The following is a 17,500-nucleotide window of genomic DNA, read 5'->3' on the forward strand; positions in this document are numbered from 1 at the left end:
ATCCTCTTTTTACAAGGTTGCATGATTAATATTAATAAGGATGTATGATGCTGGCTTTATGAAAAACAAGTCCAATTGAATTGTTTAATTAGAGAAGATGCTCTCGGAGTGCTAACCCGACTGAGAGTGAAAGGTCTGTCGACTTCAGAAACTTGCTGTAAAGACTTTTTTTAACTTTGAAAAAAACTACAAAGTCGAATCGTTCACTGTTAAGCTTACGTTCAAGTGATGGACAAATTATCGAAGACAACGCTCAGTTGAATTGTTTTATTCGGGATTTTTACAAGAATGTTTTTACCACAAAGAAAAGTAATGAACGAGCAATGTCAGATTTTACCCAAAATCTACCACAATTGGAAGAATCTCAACAACACTCTTTAGAACAAGATTTTACTGTAGATGAACTTTTAATAGCTCTTAATGAACTTCATTATCATAAAGCACCTGGCTTTGATGGTTTACCTGTTGAATTTTATGAAATATTTTGGGATTTGCTTGGACCAACACTTTTAGATGTTTTTAAGTTTACTTTACAAGATGGTTTGTTACCTCTAAGTTGTCGCCGTGCAGTCGTGTGCCTTATCCCGAAGAAAGGAGATCTCCAGACCTTGCAGAATTGGAGATCTATTTCTCTGCTTTGTGCGGATTACAAAATCTTTTCCAAGACCCTTGTAAATCGTGTAAAGCCTTTTCTTAGCTTTTTAATTCATTTTGATCAATCTTTTTGTATTCCAAACCGGTCTATTCATGATAATATTTTTTTAATTCGGGACTTGTGTGATGTCTGTGCTCTTCAAAAGCAGAATGCTGGCTTGTTTTTACTTGACCAAGAGAAAGGTTTCGATTCTATTAGCCATATGAATATGTATTTTACACCTTAAAACAGTTTGGTTTTGGGGCATCTTTTATATCCCATGTCTCATTGTTGTATAATCATGTTTTTTATTATCATTAAAGTTAATAATAGCCTGTGCGCACCATTCATGGTCGGAAGAGGAGTCCGTCAAGGGTGTCCGTTATCGGGCATTCTCTACTCCCTCTGTATTGAACCCCTCCTAATTCGCCTTGGTGCTAGTCTACCAGGCTTTCATGTGATGCCAACTGAAAGGCCAATTGTTATCTCAGCATATGCTGATGATGTGTGTGTCGTGGTGCGTAATAGTGATGATGTCACCATGTTATTAAATGACTTGGAAAAATTATCTTTGGCTTGCACAACTATAAGAAATTGGAACAAATGTAAAGCTCTGTGGATTGGCCATACCCCGGCTGTTGGTTTGCCTCATCTTCCCAGAAACTTTCAGTGGGAGAAGGAAGGCATCCACTATCTTGGTGTGTATATTGGCACCCCAGCTTTTATGACTAAGAACTGGTTAAATACAGTTAACAAAATTGATAATAGACTAGAGAAGTGGAAAGGAATATTACTTACCTTGTCGTATAGAGGTCATGCCCGAGTGATCAATAATCTGTTGACTTCCTTGTGGCACAAAATGATTGCCCCACACCCTCCTGAAGCACTGATGCTGACAATTCAGAAACATCTGCTTGATTTTTTCTGGGGTGGCAAACATTGGGTCAAGCCTGAAGTCCTTTACCTTCCATTGGCAGATGGTGGTCATGGCCTTATTGACATTCTCAGCCGACTGATGGCCTTTCGAGTCGCCACTGTCCATTGCTTTATTTTTTCTGCATCGCTGTCATGGCACCCCACTGCTAACCATTTGCTGAAAATGGCTGGCATGCTTGATTTCAATCATTCTGTGTGAGTCGTTTGTGCTCCATCATTCTGTGCGAGTCGTTCGTGCTCCGTCATTCTGAGTGAGTCGTTGGTGCTCCATCATTCTGAGTGAGTCGTTCGTGCTCTGTCATTCTGAGTGAGTCATTCTGAGTGAGTCATTCATGCTCCGTCATTCTGAGTGAGTCGTTCGTGATGAACACAATCCCGACTGCATGAGAATTTCCAAAGTGCAGAGGGACATGAATGTCCTGAAATGTTACAAGGAGGCCAATGACAGAAAATGAAGGCAGCCACTCAAGTCTCCATTATGACGTTCTTTGAAAAAAATCCCAAGCGAATCAGCTTCTATTTCATCATCTGAGACTTCAACCTCAATTGGACAGCCTGCCACACCTGAATAAGCCTGCCACAAGTAATATCTACTGTATCTAACCCCAATCACGACACTTGTTGAAAAGTAATTCATTTTAATATTCTTATTTGTTATATGTTTTATTTATGCATTGTTTACTGCTTTTTTGCTCCTCCTCACTCCCCCACCCCTCCTTGGTCTCCCTTCCTCCTCACTCCTCAACTCTTTTCCCCCTCCCTATTTTTCTCCCCCACCCTCCTTTAGTATACTCGTCATCTGGACGGTGGTTATGTCCAGATGGACCCTCCCCTCGTACTGCCTTAACTTGCCTTCCCCTTATGCTGCCTTCCCTTGACATATCTGGATGGTGGTTATATCCAGACGTGTCTGGATGGTGGTTATATCCAGACGTGTCTGGATGGTGGTTATATCCAGACGTGTCTGGATGGTGGTTATATCCAGACGTGTCTGGATGGTGGTTATATCCAGACGTGTCTGGATGGTGGTTATATCCAGACTTGTCTGGATGGTGGTTATATCCAGACTTGTCTGGATGGTGGTTATATCCAGACTTGTCTGGATGGTGGTTATATCCAGACTTGTCTGGATGGTGGTTATATCCAGACTTGTCTGGATGGTGGTTATATCCAGACTTGTCTGGATGGTGGTTATATCCAGACGTGTCTGGATGGTGGTTATATCCAGACTTGTCTGGATGGTGGTTATATCCAGACTTGTCTGGATGGTGGTTATATCCAGACTTGTCTGGATGGTGGTTATATCCAGACTTGTCTGGATGGTGGTTATATCCAGACTTGTCTGGATGGTGGTTATATCCAGACTTGGCTGGATGGTGGTTTTATCCAGACTTGGCTGGATGGTGATTTTATCCAGACTTGTCTGGATGGTGGTTATATCCAGACTTGTCTGGATGGTGGTTATATCCAGACTTGTCTGGATGGTGGGTATATCCAGATGTGTCCGGATGGTGGTTATATCTGGACGGTTATATACAAGCTATTCCATGAGCATGACATGCTCATGGAATCGCTTGTAAATGTATTGCATATAGAATACAAGTGAAAGAGACATTGCACTTTTTTTTTAGGAGATACAAGGATGTTGGGAAACAATTGACAGATGAACACTGTTGTGTGATTTGAAACTGGGATGCCAACATCGTATGCCATTCATTCAAGTCGGGACAACAAACCTGGCCAATGTTTAACATCATTGTCATTGTTTCTTTCAATGATCATTTGTTTCACCGATCAGTAAAATTTTGCACAAAAAACGAAATTGTGAAGAAAATGTTCATCCTGAAGTGTGAATAATTGCGTTGATCCCTCGTGAGAAGTGTGTGTCTTTTCTGGATATGCACTTAACATGCTTGAGCGATGTTGTGCTCAGAGACTGAAACTATAGCCTCAGGAGCACAAAAGTGCAGCCTCAAAGGCCTCTTGGGACAGTTAGACTCGAGGCTCGATTTGAACATCATCTTCGTTATCGTTATGTCGTGTTCTTTACAACAGCTTACATGAAGCATCCACTTGCGGAGGCATCTTTTGTAGACTTGTGCATTTGTGAAGGCATGGGTCTTCCTTTGAAATCCTGAATCGCAGTAAGTGCTCTGTCACATTCTGACTTGGGGGGGAAAAAAACAAGGTAATAACATAAGCGATCCTTCTGCACCTCGTTGCTGCTGTATCCATTTCGATGATAAACTGTTGTTGTTCAAATGCTTGTTTTACACAATCGCTGTGAATGAAGTTGGTTGCCATTGTTGATCATTTGTTACTTTGTTTGCTCTTGGGACATGCTTCTTATGCATGATGTTTCCTTTTTGTTTGGCATTCAAGTGGCAAACCCACCCTTTGTTTGACCTCTGGCATATTTCGTTGAACCCAATATTTTTATACGTATTTCCTTGTTTTTATTAATATATATAAATATACACAAGATCATCACTTTTTGTACAACTTTCCTTCTGGAATCATAATCAGAGGTTCAGAAGTAGAGTGACGGACTAATCCGAGTGAGTCGTATTGTATGGTCCAACCATTCTGAAGTTGCTTAACTCGAAAACTTAATTGTATCAGCCTTGTAGTTTTTATGAAATAAAATGTAAGTGACTGCATGCTTTGATATAATAAATTATATGCAATAGATTACAGACAACAGCATTCGAATTCATACCGTTATACCAAGATGCGTTGCTTGCAGCACAGTTCACACTGTTCTCTTAAACGTATAGTGCAAACTATACCTTGACAAGTGTCATTTTCATATCGTATCATATTATGAAAATAGTTTCCTTATGGACAGACCTTCCTCTGAAAAAGACGATTGCACAGATGAACAACGAGTTCATCCTGATATTGCATGGACAACAATGCTATTAAACTTCTGTGGCTTTATTCATGTAAATTTCTGCTGAGCATCTTTACTAGTACTTCTCTCATGGCCCGAATTATTCCCACCTTCTTGTGTGGTTCACCTGGGTCTTTTGCAAATCAGCTGGCCAAGCCTGACATTTGACTGAAGGTGACAGAAGTTGGGCGATAACTGGCATCCTCTTTACAAATTGCACCATGGGATATTTAAGTATTGCTAAGTAAATTATTTATTTTTCAAATAAGAGTTTTAGCTGAAAAACTGAAAAAATGTCTTTTGCGTTTAATTTTCTCAACCACGTGCTGAGAGAGGTTTATTAACTGCCTGTAAAAGAAAATAAAGCGATGTTTCATGTGTGAGCCCCGAAAGGTGACCTTATTTTTCTGCCAATACATATCAACTCTAGTCTAGATGTTCCATGCTGCATTTCTCTTAAAGCAGATATCATAGATCACGTGATATGGCAGCCATATTGGATTAAAGGAAAAATCTGGATATCTCCTCTGAAACCGCTCAACAAAAAAATTTGAAACTTGACGTATGTCATCAATTCCCCCCATGGGGTACATCGGGTGATAATGATGATGATATCAGTGAAGTGCTATTCCAGCCACAATTGGTTGAATTGAAATCCTTATCCGAAAAATCCGAAACTTCATACATCTGATCTATGACCCGATGTGAGTGAAGATTTAAGTTCATGACGTCATCGGTCACATGGTCTGGTGGCCATATTGAATTGAAAACAAAAATGTAAAAAGTCTTCTTTTCCAGAACCGCTTGACAGATTGATGCAATTTAACTTCATACATATGATCGACTCGTCATGTGGAATATACTGTAGTTTGAATTAATTTAAATTGCCCGCAGAAAATTGTGTGCCATACAGTTATATTAGGTGACATTCTTAAGGTGACATATATATATATATATATATATATATACATATATATATATATATATACATATATATATATATATATATATATATATATATATATATATATATATATATATACATAAATACACCACTCGAGCTGAATTTTGGACTTGTACAATTATGAAATTTCCTTTGAATAAGTTTGGATACCTGTCATTTGCATTGTAAGTCCGCCAAGAATATTACTTCACCATGTTTATTGCTTAACTCACACGAACCCTCGTTAGCCTGTGAAACAAAATGGAGGATCCTATCCTTACTGCAAGGGTGTCACGTGATGAATTTTATGTTACTGATTTGCTATAAGTAATGGATGGAGTTAACTATCTGATCACTTAATGATAATGAAAGAAGCAACCGACTTTTTTTTTATTTAGCTTTATCCATTTTTGAATGGTCATGGTAGGCTATTGTTGTGTGTGTGTGTGTGTGTGTGTGTGTGTGTGTGTGTGTGTGTGTGTGTGTGTGTGTGTGGGTGTGTGTGTGTGTGTGTGTGGGTGTGTGTGTGTGTGTGTGTGTCTGTGTGTGTGTGTGTGTGTGTGTGTGTGTGTGTGTGTGTGTGTGTGTGTGTGTGTACAGCTCATCTCTATTCGAGATCGTTGATTCCAAAATCTAATATAATCTTCATATGCCCCGGTGACACCACATTTCAAGGTTCCTTGATTCCTTCTGTTTTTGTTTTTTTTGTTTGTTGTTTGTTGTTTGCATTTTTTGTGGGGGGGGGGTGGGTTTCAATAAATAAATTGAAACAAAATTGTCTAATTTTAACCATTTCAAGCAAACAATTCACAGATTCTACGCAGCAGGTGCGACCAGAGTAAATTGTTTTGAGATATATTTGCAGCCAAGACCAAAGGCTCAGCAAGCGTGCTTGGACGGCCTTCGTCACATTTCAAGCTGGCTAGTCGAGCCTGTTCTCTGAAGTGAATTGCAAGGCCTGCCTGTACGAATAACATGCCCAGCTGGCCTGAGGCACAGTTTGACAAAGCTGTGTAATTTAATCATAACATTTTTATCTCTAATTTTATTTAATTTCATCTCTTAAATGTGCGTTATATATCCAAGTTACCTGTGCCCATTCCTAAGGGTATGTTTATCTGCACATATATCTCCTGTAATGTATATCAGTCGTTGGAAGGTGTTTAAACGCATGACACTACCTGCACTGCAGCTTTGCACAGCAATGAAATATAGGGCTGTGAATTTTACATTTAATATTCCATGTATGCTAAATTATAGAAATGAATTTTTAATCTTTAAAAGGGGCCGCACTCAATGGCTTGTGTGAAATGAGTTATCTGGACAGATATACCCATGAGGCTTTGCAATTTGAAAATCCTCCGTCTTGTTATTTATTGTATCCCCCATACACCCCCTCCCCACCCTCAATCCACCACAGTGATCTAAAAATCATGGCAGAACTTGTACAGACATTACATGTAGGAACAAGTACATGAGGGGGCACAATGTACTTTCACATCACCTACAAGGGCATTCATTGTCGACAGGACAAATCGACATGGGCTACGGGATATTAACCCGAGATCCCAGTATCTTGAGCTAAATGCTCAGATGGGAACACCAAGCAAACTAACCCAGACATTTTCTCACCAACGAGATTTTATTTCCACAGAGAGTTGCAACAGCAATTGGTGTTGATTTTTCAAGATCAGCCTTCGTTAATGACCTATTAAAATACCAGCAGGATGCCAAGGAAATGTTAATCCTGTAGTTTGCAGTTCACATCTGTAAAAACACATACACACACACACACACACACACACACACACACACACACACACACACACACACACACACACACACACATTTTAATGCCATTTTGTCAATCTCTCGAGAACAAAGCTGAAGCTTGTTGTAGTCTTCAGGGCAATATGACATGCAGCATAAAATTGATCATATTTCGGTAAAATCACGGAATACGAATTGAAATTGTCCCTTGGAGAGGGATGTAAAACTACCTGGAATTATCAATAATGTGATGCACCGTGGAAAAAAATGGGCTGCCGGAGCTATTACTGAACATTTTTGATGAGAGTGATACTAAAGCAGTTATTTTTGTGTCTCAGTTAACCTTTTGTCAAGAAGAGTTGCTGTTGATGTCCCACAACCAAGAGGATATCTCCGACTGGTTTGATCGACTGGATTCTTCTATCAGGTTTGTATAGTACATGGTATATGTGTTCCATCCTTCTGCCAGATCAGATTGCTTGTTTTGCAAATACATGATCATGATCTTCCTGCGTGAGGCGTTTGGCTTGATTTGCTTTTCAATATCAATTCAAATTTGGTTTCAACTTTATATATTGGAATTAGTAGGTTTTATGACCATCCCTTGCGGCGAGAGAATCCTCCAGACATTGTTAAAGCATTCTGTCAAAGAGGTGGTAAATGCCTTCTGTATGCTGGAAGGAATCTAACAATTATCACTTCGGACAAGAGAAAGACATGCAAGACCTCTGCCAAACTTTTCTCACACAAATTCAATTAGTGATGCATTGGAGAACGTCTGAGCACTGGAAGCATTTTTTTTTTGTCTTTCCGAGCTGCTACCTACTTGTATATTAAAAAGTTTACTTTTAGTGGTTTACAAAGCACATCAGTATGCAATAGAGAAATTAGTACAATTTATGTTATGTGTTGGGGGGGGGGGTCTCCTTCCTACTCAACTTTCAAAATGACGTAATCTCCCCAGGATGGTCAATGCGCATTCTCCAAAACTCCAAGCAACAACGGTCATCAGGGCAGGGAACATATATCGTGTGTGCCAGATAAGGATTGTTATGTAAAATGCATCACAAAGCTTCTAAAAGAAGCCGAAAATATATCCCGTGTTGTCCCAGCGACTTTAAAGAGAAAATTTACATCAAAAGATGGTGTCGCCGTCACCCGGAGTGCTCCGGGAAGTTACAGTGGCCTGCAAAAGTATTCACCCCCGACCAATAATGCCACATTTTGATGAATTACAAAGTATGTAGAAGCAATTTTTCCAAATGAACTTTTTATTCATAACTGAAGAGATCAAACAAAACATTGTTATAGTTGAAGGAGGTTACATTTCAAGAATACCTGCAAAAACACATGTACAAATCAAAATTCACTGGTTGCACAAGTATTCAGCACTGAGGTTATGTGGGTCGGGCAGCAGAGAAAAGAAACGAATATCAGGCTGGAAGGGAAGGGGATCAGATAAGGAAATTGCTTTGATTATATCTGGGGGTTGTTTGAGGATCGATGACTTACAACCAGTTGGTCCTGGAGTTTGCCGGGGGTGTGTGCTGGCCCCCACACTTTTCATTGTTTGTATGGACTGGATTCTGGGGAGGATATCAGGTAGATCAAGCCACGGTTTATCAAATGCGAATGTCAAGATCTCTGACCTTGATTTCGCTGATGATGCAGTTATCTTGGCGGAGACGCTGGATATCCTTACGGGGTCCTCCAGGCACTGAATGAAGCGTGGAGCCGCTGCGATTACAGGTTTCCTGGGTCAAAACGAAGATCAAGGTTTTCAATAACAACTTGCATGCTGCTATCTTGTCTGTACCTGTTTGTGGTGAGGATGTTGAGGTCACTGAGAGATTCACTTACCTTGGCAGTGATATTCATGTTTCCACACGTTGTGAGCCAGAGGTCGATAGTCGTCTGGGTCGGGCTTGAGAAATCATGGATTCACTGGATTTTGGGGTGTGACACTGCTGGTACTGATGCAGGACACTCTACGGATGTGAGACCTGGACTCTGACAAAGGATCTTAGATGAAGACTTGACTCCGTCGGTACCAGGTCTCTTTGGAGAAACCTTGGTTATCACTGGTCAGACTTTGTGTCCAACAAGCATTTGCTGAGAGAGACTCAGGTTTGATTTGTTACCTGTATAGTCCCTGAGCATCAGCCGTGGCTGTATAGACACATGGCTTGTTTTCCTGATGCTGATCCTGCTCACTGGATTCTCTCAGCAAGGGAGCCTCATAGATGGAGGAGGCCAATGGGCCGACCATGTGCCTTGTGGTTGCAGCAGGTTGATCAGCATCTCAAGGAGATGGGGATGGGCCAGGCTTCTGCCGGGGGGATGGCCAGACGAAGGCCTCTGGAGTACCAGCGGAAAGTGGACGCAGTGACTTGCTGCTCCGGCTCATGCTCCCATACCTAATCTGACCAATCTGGGGGAAGACTGAGGATGGTAGGTCAGAGGATGAGCTACAAAGGGAGGGTACAGTTGGGTGAAATGCATGGAGGAGATTGGAGGGAATGAGGGCAGACAGAAAAATATCTCAGAAATTGAAAGGTAAAGTTCTGGTGTCTTGCGTAATCCCAGCCTACTTTTATGGTCGGAGATGGTGACACTAACAGTGATAACGACAGAGGTTGCAGTTCTGCAAGAACAACTGGGTCCGGATGATTGTGGGAGTGAAGAGGATGGATAGAAAGAGGATAGTAAACTGAGTGAGAAGATTGTTGTGCAAGTAAGCTGGATGCGGAGATTGGTAAAATGCCAGTGGACTGGACACTTGGTGTGGATGGTCGAAGAGAGAATGGCAAAGAAAGCACAGAGGTTGAGGGAGCAAGGGAGGAGGAAAAGAGGTCGATTGTGGTTGAGATGGTAGAACTGTGTGAGGAGGGATATCAATATGTGGGGGTGGTAGGAGAGTGGAGAGGATTGGCTGAGGACAGAGGGAGGCAGAGGAGTGTCATGGTAAAGGCAGGGTAGAAGATTTGTACTATTGGACATCACCCCTTATAAAGGGAAGGGAGGAGAAGAAATATGCCAAAGCTTTGCCAATAGTAGGGTTGGGCACACATCGACTTTTTCTCTGTTGTCCCATTGAAAGGAGTGTTTTTTTATGGCCATTTTTCACGCTGATCACGAATCCGTTGAAATTTTTGACCTAGGATGATGTCTTAGGTTGTTAAAATGCAAAAAAACAAAATGCCCTCCAAATTTACCCACTTTTCAGGTGAAATTTGATAATTATGGCTTACTAGGGCATGTAATATGTCATTTCTTATGTTTTCAGGGTTGCAGATATCGATAATCATACTTTTAAACTCGTACAAGTCAACCAGACTCCACCAGGATGCATATTGCGATAAAATCAGCACAAAAATATGAGCGTCACCATAATTTCAAAGAATCAAATTAAGATATCACAAATTTCCGTAAACTACTACATCAATCATCACATCAACATCTCCTCAACATTCAAAGCACATTTTTCAGCAATATATCGACATCGACAGAAACATTGTCCTCTGGTTTGACAGCGTTTCTGATGGATGTTTTCAGTTCATCTACACTGAACTTCTCAAACGTGAAAATTTTTGTTCCGTCGGTACATTTCACTCTACGCTTCTGGCGTATATCGGGCGCCACTGTCGATCTAAGGTAGCCTATTTCCTTGAGTAGTTGTGATTCATTAAGTCTCTCAAGAGAGTCAAGGGAAATAGGAGTCACTGGACCTCCATGCCTCTTACACGAGAAGTCTCGGCAGACATCACTGTTGATTATCTGTAACGACATGAAAAACATACAACATCAAAAACAAAGGATATAGTAGATTAATAAATTCAAAATTCGTTCTGAAATTGAAAAGTGGGTATTTTCCATCGAAAATACCCATATTTAGCGATAAATCCATACAGCCATCATGTGTCACTGTTTTGACCTCGTATTTAATATCAGCGACCCTGAAAACATAAGAAATGACATATCACATGCCCTAGTAAGCCATAATTATCAAATTTTACCTGAAAATGGGTAAATTTGGTGGCCATTTTGAATTTTTGCATTTTACCAACCTAAGACATCATCTTGTGTCAAAAGGTTCAACGGATTCGTGATCAGCGTGAAATTTGGCCATAAAAACACTCCTTTCAAAGAAAAATATGGTTGTATGCCCAACCCTACCAATATAATAGGCAATTTTTGGGGGTGTGGTTGATGGAGGGTGGAGTTTTCACTTTTAAATTGTTCTCTATGATTTAGTTTTTTTATCTAACTTGTCCCCATTTTTTACTTTTAAGGCAAAACTTCTGCTTGATGTCTATAACTAGGCAGCTTTTTCCATTATCAGTTTTGTATTGTTGTTTTTTTTTCTACATTGATCTTAGGCTCATGGAGGAACTTATACATACAGTAGCCTCCAAAAGTATTCATCCCCCTTCAAAGTTTTCACATTTTTATGTCACCTGAGCTTATTTCATGATGCTTTCAATTCAAACTTAATATATCGAGTCTTTACAAACTACTCCAAAGTGATAAAGCTAAAAAAAAATTGCAGGTAAAATGTGAATAAGTTTGATTAACAGAGAAAATCAGATGATTCTCAGTGACATAAATATTCAAACCCTTTGCGTGATTAACCCGAAATCACTTCAGGAGCAAATTATTTGTTTGACAGGTTACAAAGTAAGTGTAAATAGGTTGCACCTGCATGCAATCAGTAGTCTAACTTAAAATTGATCTCCCCCACTTATCGAAGGAGTTTTATGATGCAACTCACTTGGTCAACCAACAAGACAAACATGAAGACCAAAGAGCTTTCCAATGAAGTCAGACATGAAGTGGTGGAGAAACACCATTCAGGAGAGGGTGAAAGAAGATTTCAGTCACTTGTTATTCCTTTGAGTACGGTGAAATCCATCAGAAGTGGAAGACATATCATACCACCCAGATCAGGTTGCCCATCAAAACTGCAGGCAAGCAGGAAACTGGTTCAGGATGTCACTGGAAATCACAAGGAAACACAAGGAAGTTAGACACAGGTGGAGGCCGTTCAGCCCATCGTGCCTGCGCCACATCAACGTCACACTAATTTATCAACACAAGATCAAAAGAAGGAAATGGAAAATCTTTCGTTTTATTTTTTATAAAGTGTTTTTTGTGTTTTTGTAGTTTTTGTCTTTTTTCCCCAGGGGAGGGGGCACAGGCTTGGTTAAAAAAACACCCCTTGACGAAACACACACCAACAGCACTTCGTACACATGCACACAATCACCCATCAATGCTCAAGCTCCCTCAAAGTCCTGCCAACATCCCCATACCCCTCTATCTCCATAACTTCCAGGTGCCCATCTAATTCTAATTTAAACTTATCTACTGTTTCTGCTGCCACTACCTTTCCAGGGAGTCCATTCCAGCATTAACTACTCTTTGAGTAAAAGTCCCCTGCCTACTACCATCTTAACTCACCTCTTCTTCACTCTCAGGCTTTGGCCCCTGCTCCTATCACTAACTCTGCTGAATAATTCATCTGCACTTATTTTATCAATACCTTTCATTATCTTCAACATCTCCAGCATATCTCCTCGTAACCGCCTTCTTTCTGGTGCATAAAGCCCTGTCTCCTTCAGCCGCTCCTCATAGCTGAGTCTAACTAGGCCCAGAATCAATCTAGTAGCCCTGCGCTGGACCCTCTCTATGGCATATATGTCCTTCTGGAAATGTGGTGACCAAAACTGCACACAATATTCTAGATGTGGCCCTCACTAAATTCCTGTACAATGTTAACACCACCTCTTGATTTATAAATGATTCCCCTCCTAATACAACCTGAAACCCGATTTCCTTTCCCTATAGCTGCCTGGCACTGTGCTGCCTGCTTACCTCCCAAATCTATTACCACCCCCAGATCCTTCTCCTGTGTGACACGCTCCAAAATTACCCCTTGCATCCTGTAATCTGTATTTTCATTGTTCTTTCCCATCCCCAACACCTTACACTTGCTCAGCTTAAATTACATCTGCCAATCTTTTGCCCAATCTATACAAGTATCAATACTTTCCTGAATCTTATCACCACCCCCTCTGCTACCACCTCACCTCCAAGCTTTGTGTCATCTGCAAATTTGGAAAGCTTACTCTTTACCCCATTATCCAAATCGTTGATGTAAATAATGAATAGTAATGGTCCGAGTACTGATCCCTGAGGTACCCCGCTACTTACATCCTCCCAGCAAGACATCCTCCCACTCACAGTCACTCTTTGTTTCCTATCACGAAGCCAGTTTGCAATCCAATTAGCTACCCGACCAGCCACTCCACAAGCCCTCACTGGCTAATAACCTCTGATGTACCTTATCAAATGCCTTCTTAAAGTCTTAAAGTGTGTATATATATATATATATATATATATATATATATATATATATATATATATATATATATATATATATATATATATTAATGTCTCCAACATACCGGGTGTAGTGGCGTGCGCCTGTAATCCGGCTACTCGGAGGCTTGGGTTGGAGGATCGCTTGATGATGGGAGCTCTGCGCTGGGCTGTGCTATGAGAGGGTGTTGGGCAGCCCGGAATCAAGGCGAAACCCAATCCTTATCCCTGTGTCGTAAGAGGCGACCAGGGTTACGTCAGGAAGGGCATCCGGCGTAAAACCTGTGCCAAATCAGAATGCGGATCATAATGGATGATCCACTGTGGCGACCCCTAACTGGATCATCCGAAAGACGAACAACAACATTAATGTCTCCAACACCTTCCCCACGACTGAAGTCAAACTAACAGGTCTATAGTTTCCCAATTCTTCTCTGGATCCTTTCTTAAATTATGGTGTTACATTTGCTGCTCTCCACTCCTCTGTCACCTATCATGACTCCAGTGAGATGTTGAAAATATCCGTTAACATGCTCAACCACTTCCCTCAATACTCTCGGTTGTATATTATCTGGCCCCAGCTGTAATCCTGATGCTGTAATCCTGAAGTTAGGATTACCAAGCTGAAATCATTCCCTCCAATATTTTAGATTACCTACTTCCTCCACTCCAACCTGGATTTTCTGTAACAACCCTTCCTCACCTCCTTGATAAATACTCTCAGCTATTGGCAATTCTCCTGACTGTTCTTGTGTAAATGTTGAAGCAAAATACCTGTTTAATAAGCCTGACATCTCACTCTCATCACTTACCACTCTCCTGATGTTATTCCTCAATGGGTGCACACTGGTCCTAACCTGTTCTTTTCCCCTGATATACTGAAAGAAAGCCTTGCTATTATGTTTAATATTCTTAGTCATGTCCTTCTCATACTCTCTTTTTGCTTGCCGAGTTATTTTCTTCACTTGCCTCTGTTTACTCCGACAGTGATATAAATCTAACTCCAGTTCTGTGATTTTAAACCTAATAAATACCTTTTTTCTCTCCTTAATAGCGTTCCTTATCTCACTGCTCAACCACCCTGGCCTCTTTCTACTTCTAGTTTTACACCTCATTGGAATGTACTTCCTCTGCATTCTGCACATTTTCTCCTTCAAGGTTTCCCATTTCTCTGATGCTGATTGTCCTGTTGTTAGCTTCTCCCAATCTACATCACCGAACTCTCAACTCATACCCTCAAAGTTTGCCTTCCTGAAATCTCATGGCCTTGCACTACTATCCTGAACTCTAACTCTTAACAGAGTCTTTGTACACACAATTTTATGGTCATTTGCTCCTAAATGCTCCCCTACCTCCACCATATTGGGATCGTTACTTTAGAGGAGGTCTAACACTGCACATCCTCTCGTGGGCTTATCCACAAACTAGGTTAAAAAGCAATCCTGGACTAAAACTAGGAAATCCTCATCTGCTCTGCCCTGTCCCTGTTCCTGGACCCAATCTATCCCTGGCAAGTTAAAATCCCCCATAATCAATACTCTTCCCTTACCACATGCCCTTTTTAATTATTCATGTACTCCTCCTTCCTCCTCTTCCTTCTCCACACCCAGAGCCCGATAAAAGCATCCTACCAGTATCTTAATGTTTTTACAATCTTTATTCTCTACCCATGCAGAATCCTCAACATTTATTCCTTCCTTAATGTCACCCCTTTCTCTTGATGCAATGCTGTCCTTTACCCAGATTGCTGCTCCTCCTATTCTCTCCTTCCTATCACATGGATACATCTTTGTAGCCTTCTTATCCTGTCCTCCAGTTACTCTCCTCCTTAAACCATGTCTCATTCACTGCAACTATATCGTACTGCTTGCTATCTACTTTGGCTTCAAGCTCTTCCATCTTATTATTTAAACTTCTGGCAATGGTATAGAATATATTAAACTTTTCCCTTCCTGAAATCCCATTTTCTTGCCTGGCCTTACTCATCACAATTACTTCATCAGTTCCTTCCTTAATACCTTCCCGACCCTCCACTGATCTAAAAAAGCCTGAATTCCTTCCCCAATTCCCACTGCAAAACTTGCTGTCCCCTTTCTATTAAACATACGGCCATCATTCTGGAAACACTCCCTTTGTCCCCTAAGTGATTCCCACTGCTTCCTCAATGTAAAACCTTCTTCCCTACACCATTCTTCCAGCCATTAGTTGACATCTATCGTTCTGTTCATAATTTCTATATCGTTTCCTAATCTTTGGAGAATCCCAGAAAACATGACCTCACAACCCTTTGCTTTCAGCCACTTACCCAATATCCTGCGTCTATTTTTCAAAACCTCTGAGTAAACTTTCCCGACATCATTCACACGTCGGTGTACCACAACCAACTTCTTCCTGCCATGACCCGATGCAATATCGTTCACCCTTCCTTCAATGTCCCTAACTCCTGCTCCTTCAAAACTGCACAGAATTCTGTGTCTATGATCCTTCCTGCAGAATGAAGAATCTACATATTTAATAATCTCATCACCCACAAAAACTGTCTCCCAGACCTCATTCCTACCAATTTATATTGCTGCACCTTCACTACTACCTACACCCACTGTACCACCACTGCCTGCACCCGCTCACCGTCACCACTGTCTGCTCCCGCTGCACCATCAAATCCAACAACGACTTTGAAAGATCTGCAAGGCTTTATGTCTGAGACGGGGGTCAACGTTCATCAATCAAAAATATCCCGTTCCCTTCACAAAACTGGCCTCAATTGATGGGTGGCAAGAAAGAAGCCATTACTGGAAAAGACACATTGAAAAGCTCGTATGGAGTTTGTGAAAAAAGCATCATAATGATACTGTGGGCATGTGGAGAAACGTTTTGTGGTTAAGTGAGACAAAAATTTAACTCTGGTCAAAATTCAAAGCATTATGTCTGGCACAAGGCAAACCCTGCACGTCATCCAGTCAACACAATCCCTGCTGTCAAGCATCGTGGTGATAGCATCATGTTACGGGGCTGCTTTTCATCAGCAGGGACTGGCAAGCTTGTCAGGATACTAGAGACAATGGATAGTGCATAGTACAGAGGAATCCTTGATGAAAATCTGTTTGAGTCGGCCATGAATCTGAATCTGGGTCGGAGATTCACATTTCAGCAGGACAATGATCCGAAGCACAAAGCTAAAACCACACTGGCGTGGCTGAATACGAAGAAAATAAATGTTCTTGGGTGGCCCAAAGTCCTGACTTGAACAAAATTGAAGATTTATGGCGAGACTCGAAGATTGCAGTCCAGCGACGATCCTCATCAAACTTGGCAGAGCTAGAGCAATTTTCACGTGAAGAACGGACAAATATTCCATCATCTCAATGTGCAAAGCCGGTAGAGACTTGCCCAAAAAACACTTGGAGCAGTCATTTTACTGCAAAAGGTGATTCGACAAATTACTGACCCTAAGGGGCTAAATACCTTTGCAATATGTGAATTTTCATGTGTACATTTTTTTTTTGATGGTATTCCTGACATGTTACCTTCTTCAACTATAACAGTGTTTAGTTCAACATGTTCAGTTATGAATAAAAAAGTTTTATTTGGAAAAATTGTTTCCACATAATTCGTAATTCATCTGAATGTGGCATTATTGGTAGGGGGGTGAACACTTTTGCAGGCCACTGTATAATCACAATAATTACAACGAGATTCAGAGAGAATGAACAAACAGGTGGTGTATGGAATTTGAACCTGGGTTTCCCGCATCATCGGTCCGGGGTTCGTTCGTATGAGAACAAAAACATACCAATCCAAATTGTTACGTTTTGATTTCTGCTATCCCATTAATGAGGTCTGTTTACCTGGTTTCTTACGCTTGGTATATTCATTTCGTTCATGTCTGTGAGATTAATTCAACTTTACGTTAAATAATTGTCACACACAATCTCCCTGCTGC

General features: G+C 40.9%; 1 protein-coding gene across 6 annotated transcripts in view; it reads left to right on the forward strand.

The window, feature by feature from the left end:
• ARHGEF39 (Rho guanine nucleotide exchange factor 39) overlaps nucleotides 1-17,500 on the forward strand; it is a 244,906-nt gene that overhangs the window by 207,112 nt on the left and 20,294 nt on the right. For all 6 annotated transcript variants that reach the window (XM_085871059.1, XM_085871060.1, XM_085871057.1 and 3 more), the window contains exon 9: nucleotides 7,515-7,603. In XM_085871059.1, the coding sequence (XP_085727185.1) occupies nucleotides 7,515-7,603 (89 nt within the window). The remainder of the gene's footprint in view (nucleotides 1-7,514; nucleotides 7,604-17,500) is intronic.

Source organism: Eptatretus burgeri, chromosome 2 (assembly GCF_056783735.1).
Source record: "Eptatretus burgeri isolate ZD-2024b chromosome 2, Ebu_testis_v1, whole genome shotgun sequence".
NCBI lineage: Eukaryota > Metazoa > Chordata > Myxini > Myxiniformes > Myxinidae > Eptatretus > Eptatretus burgeri.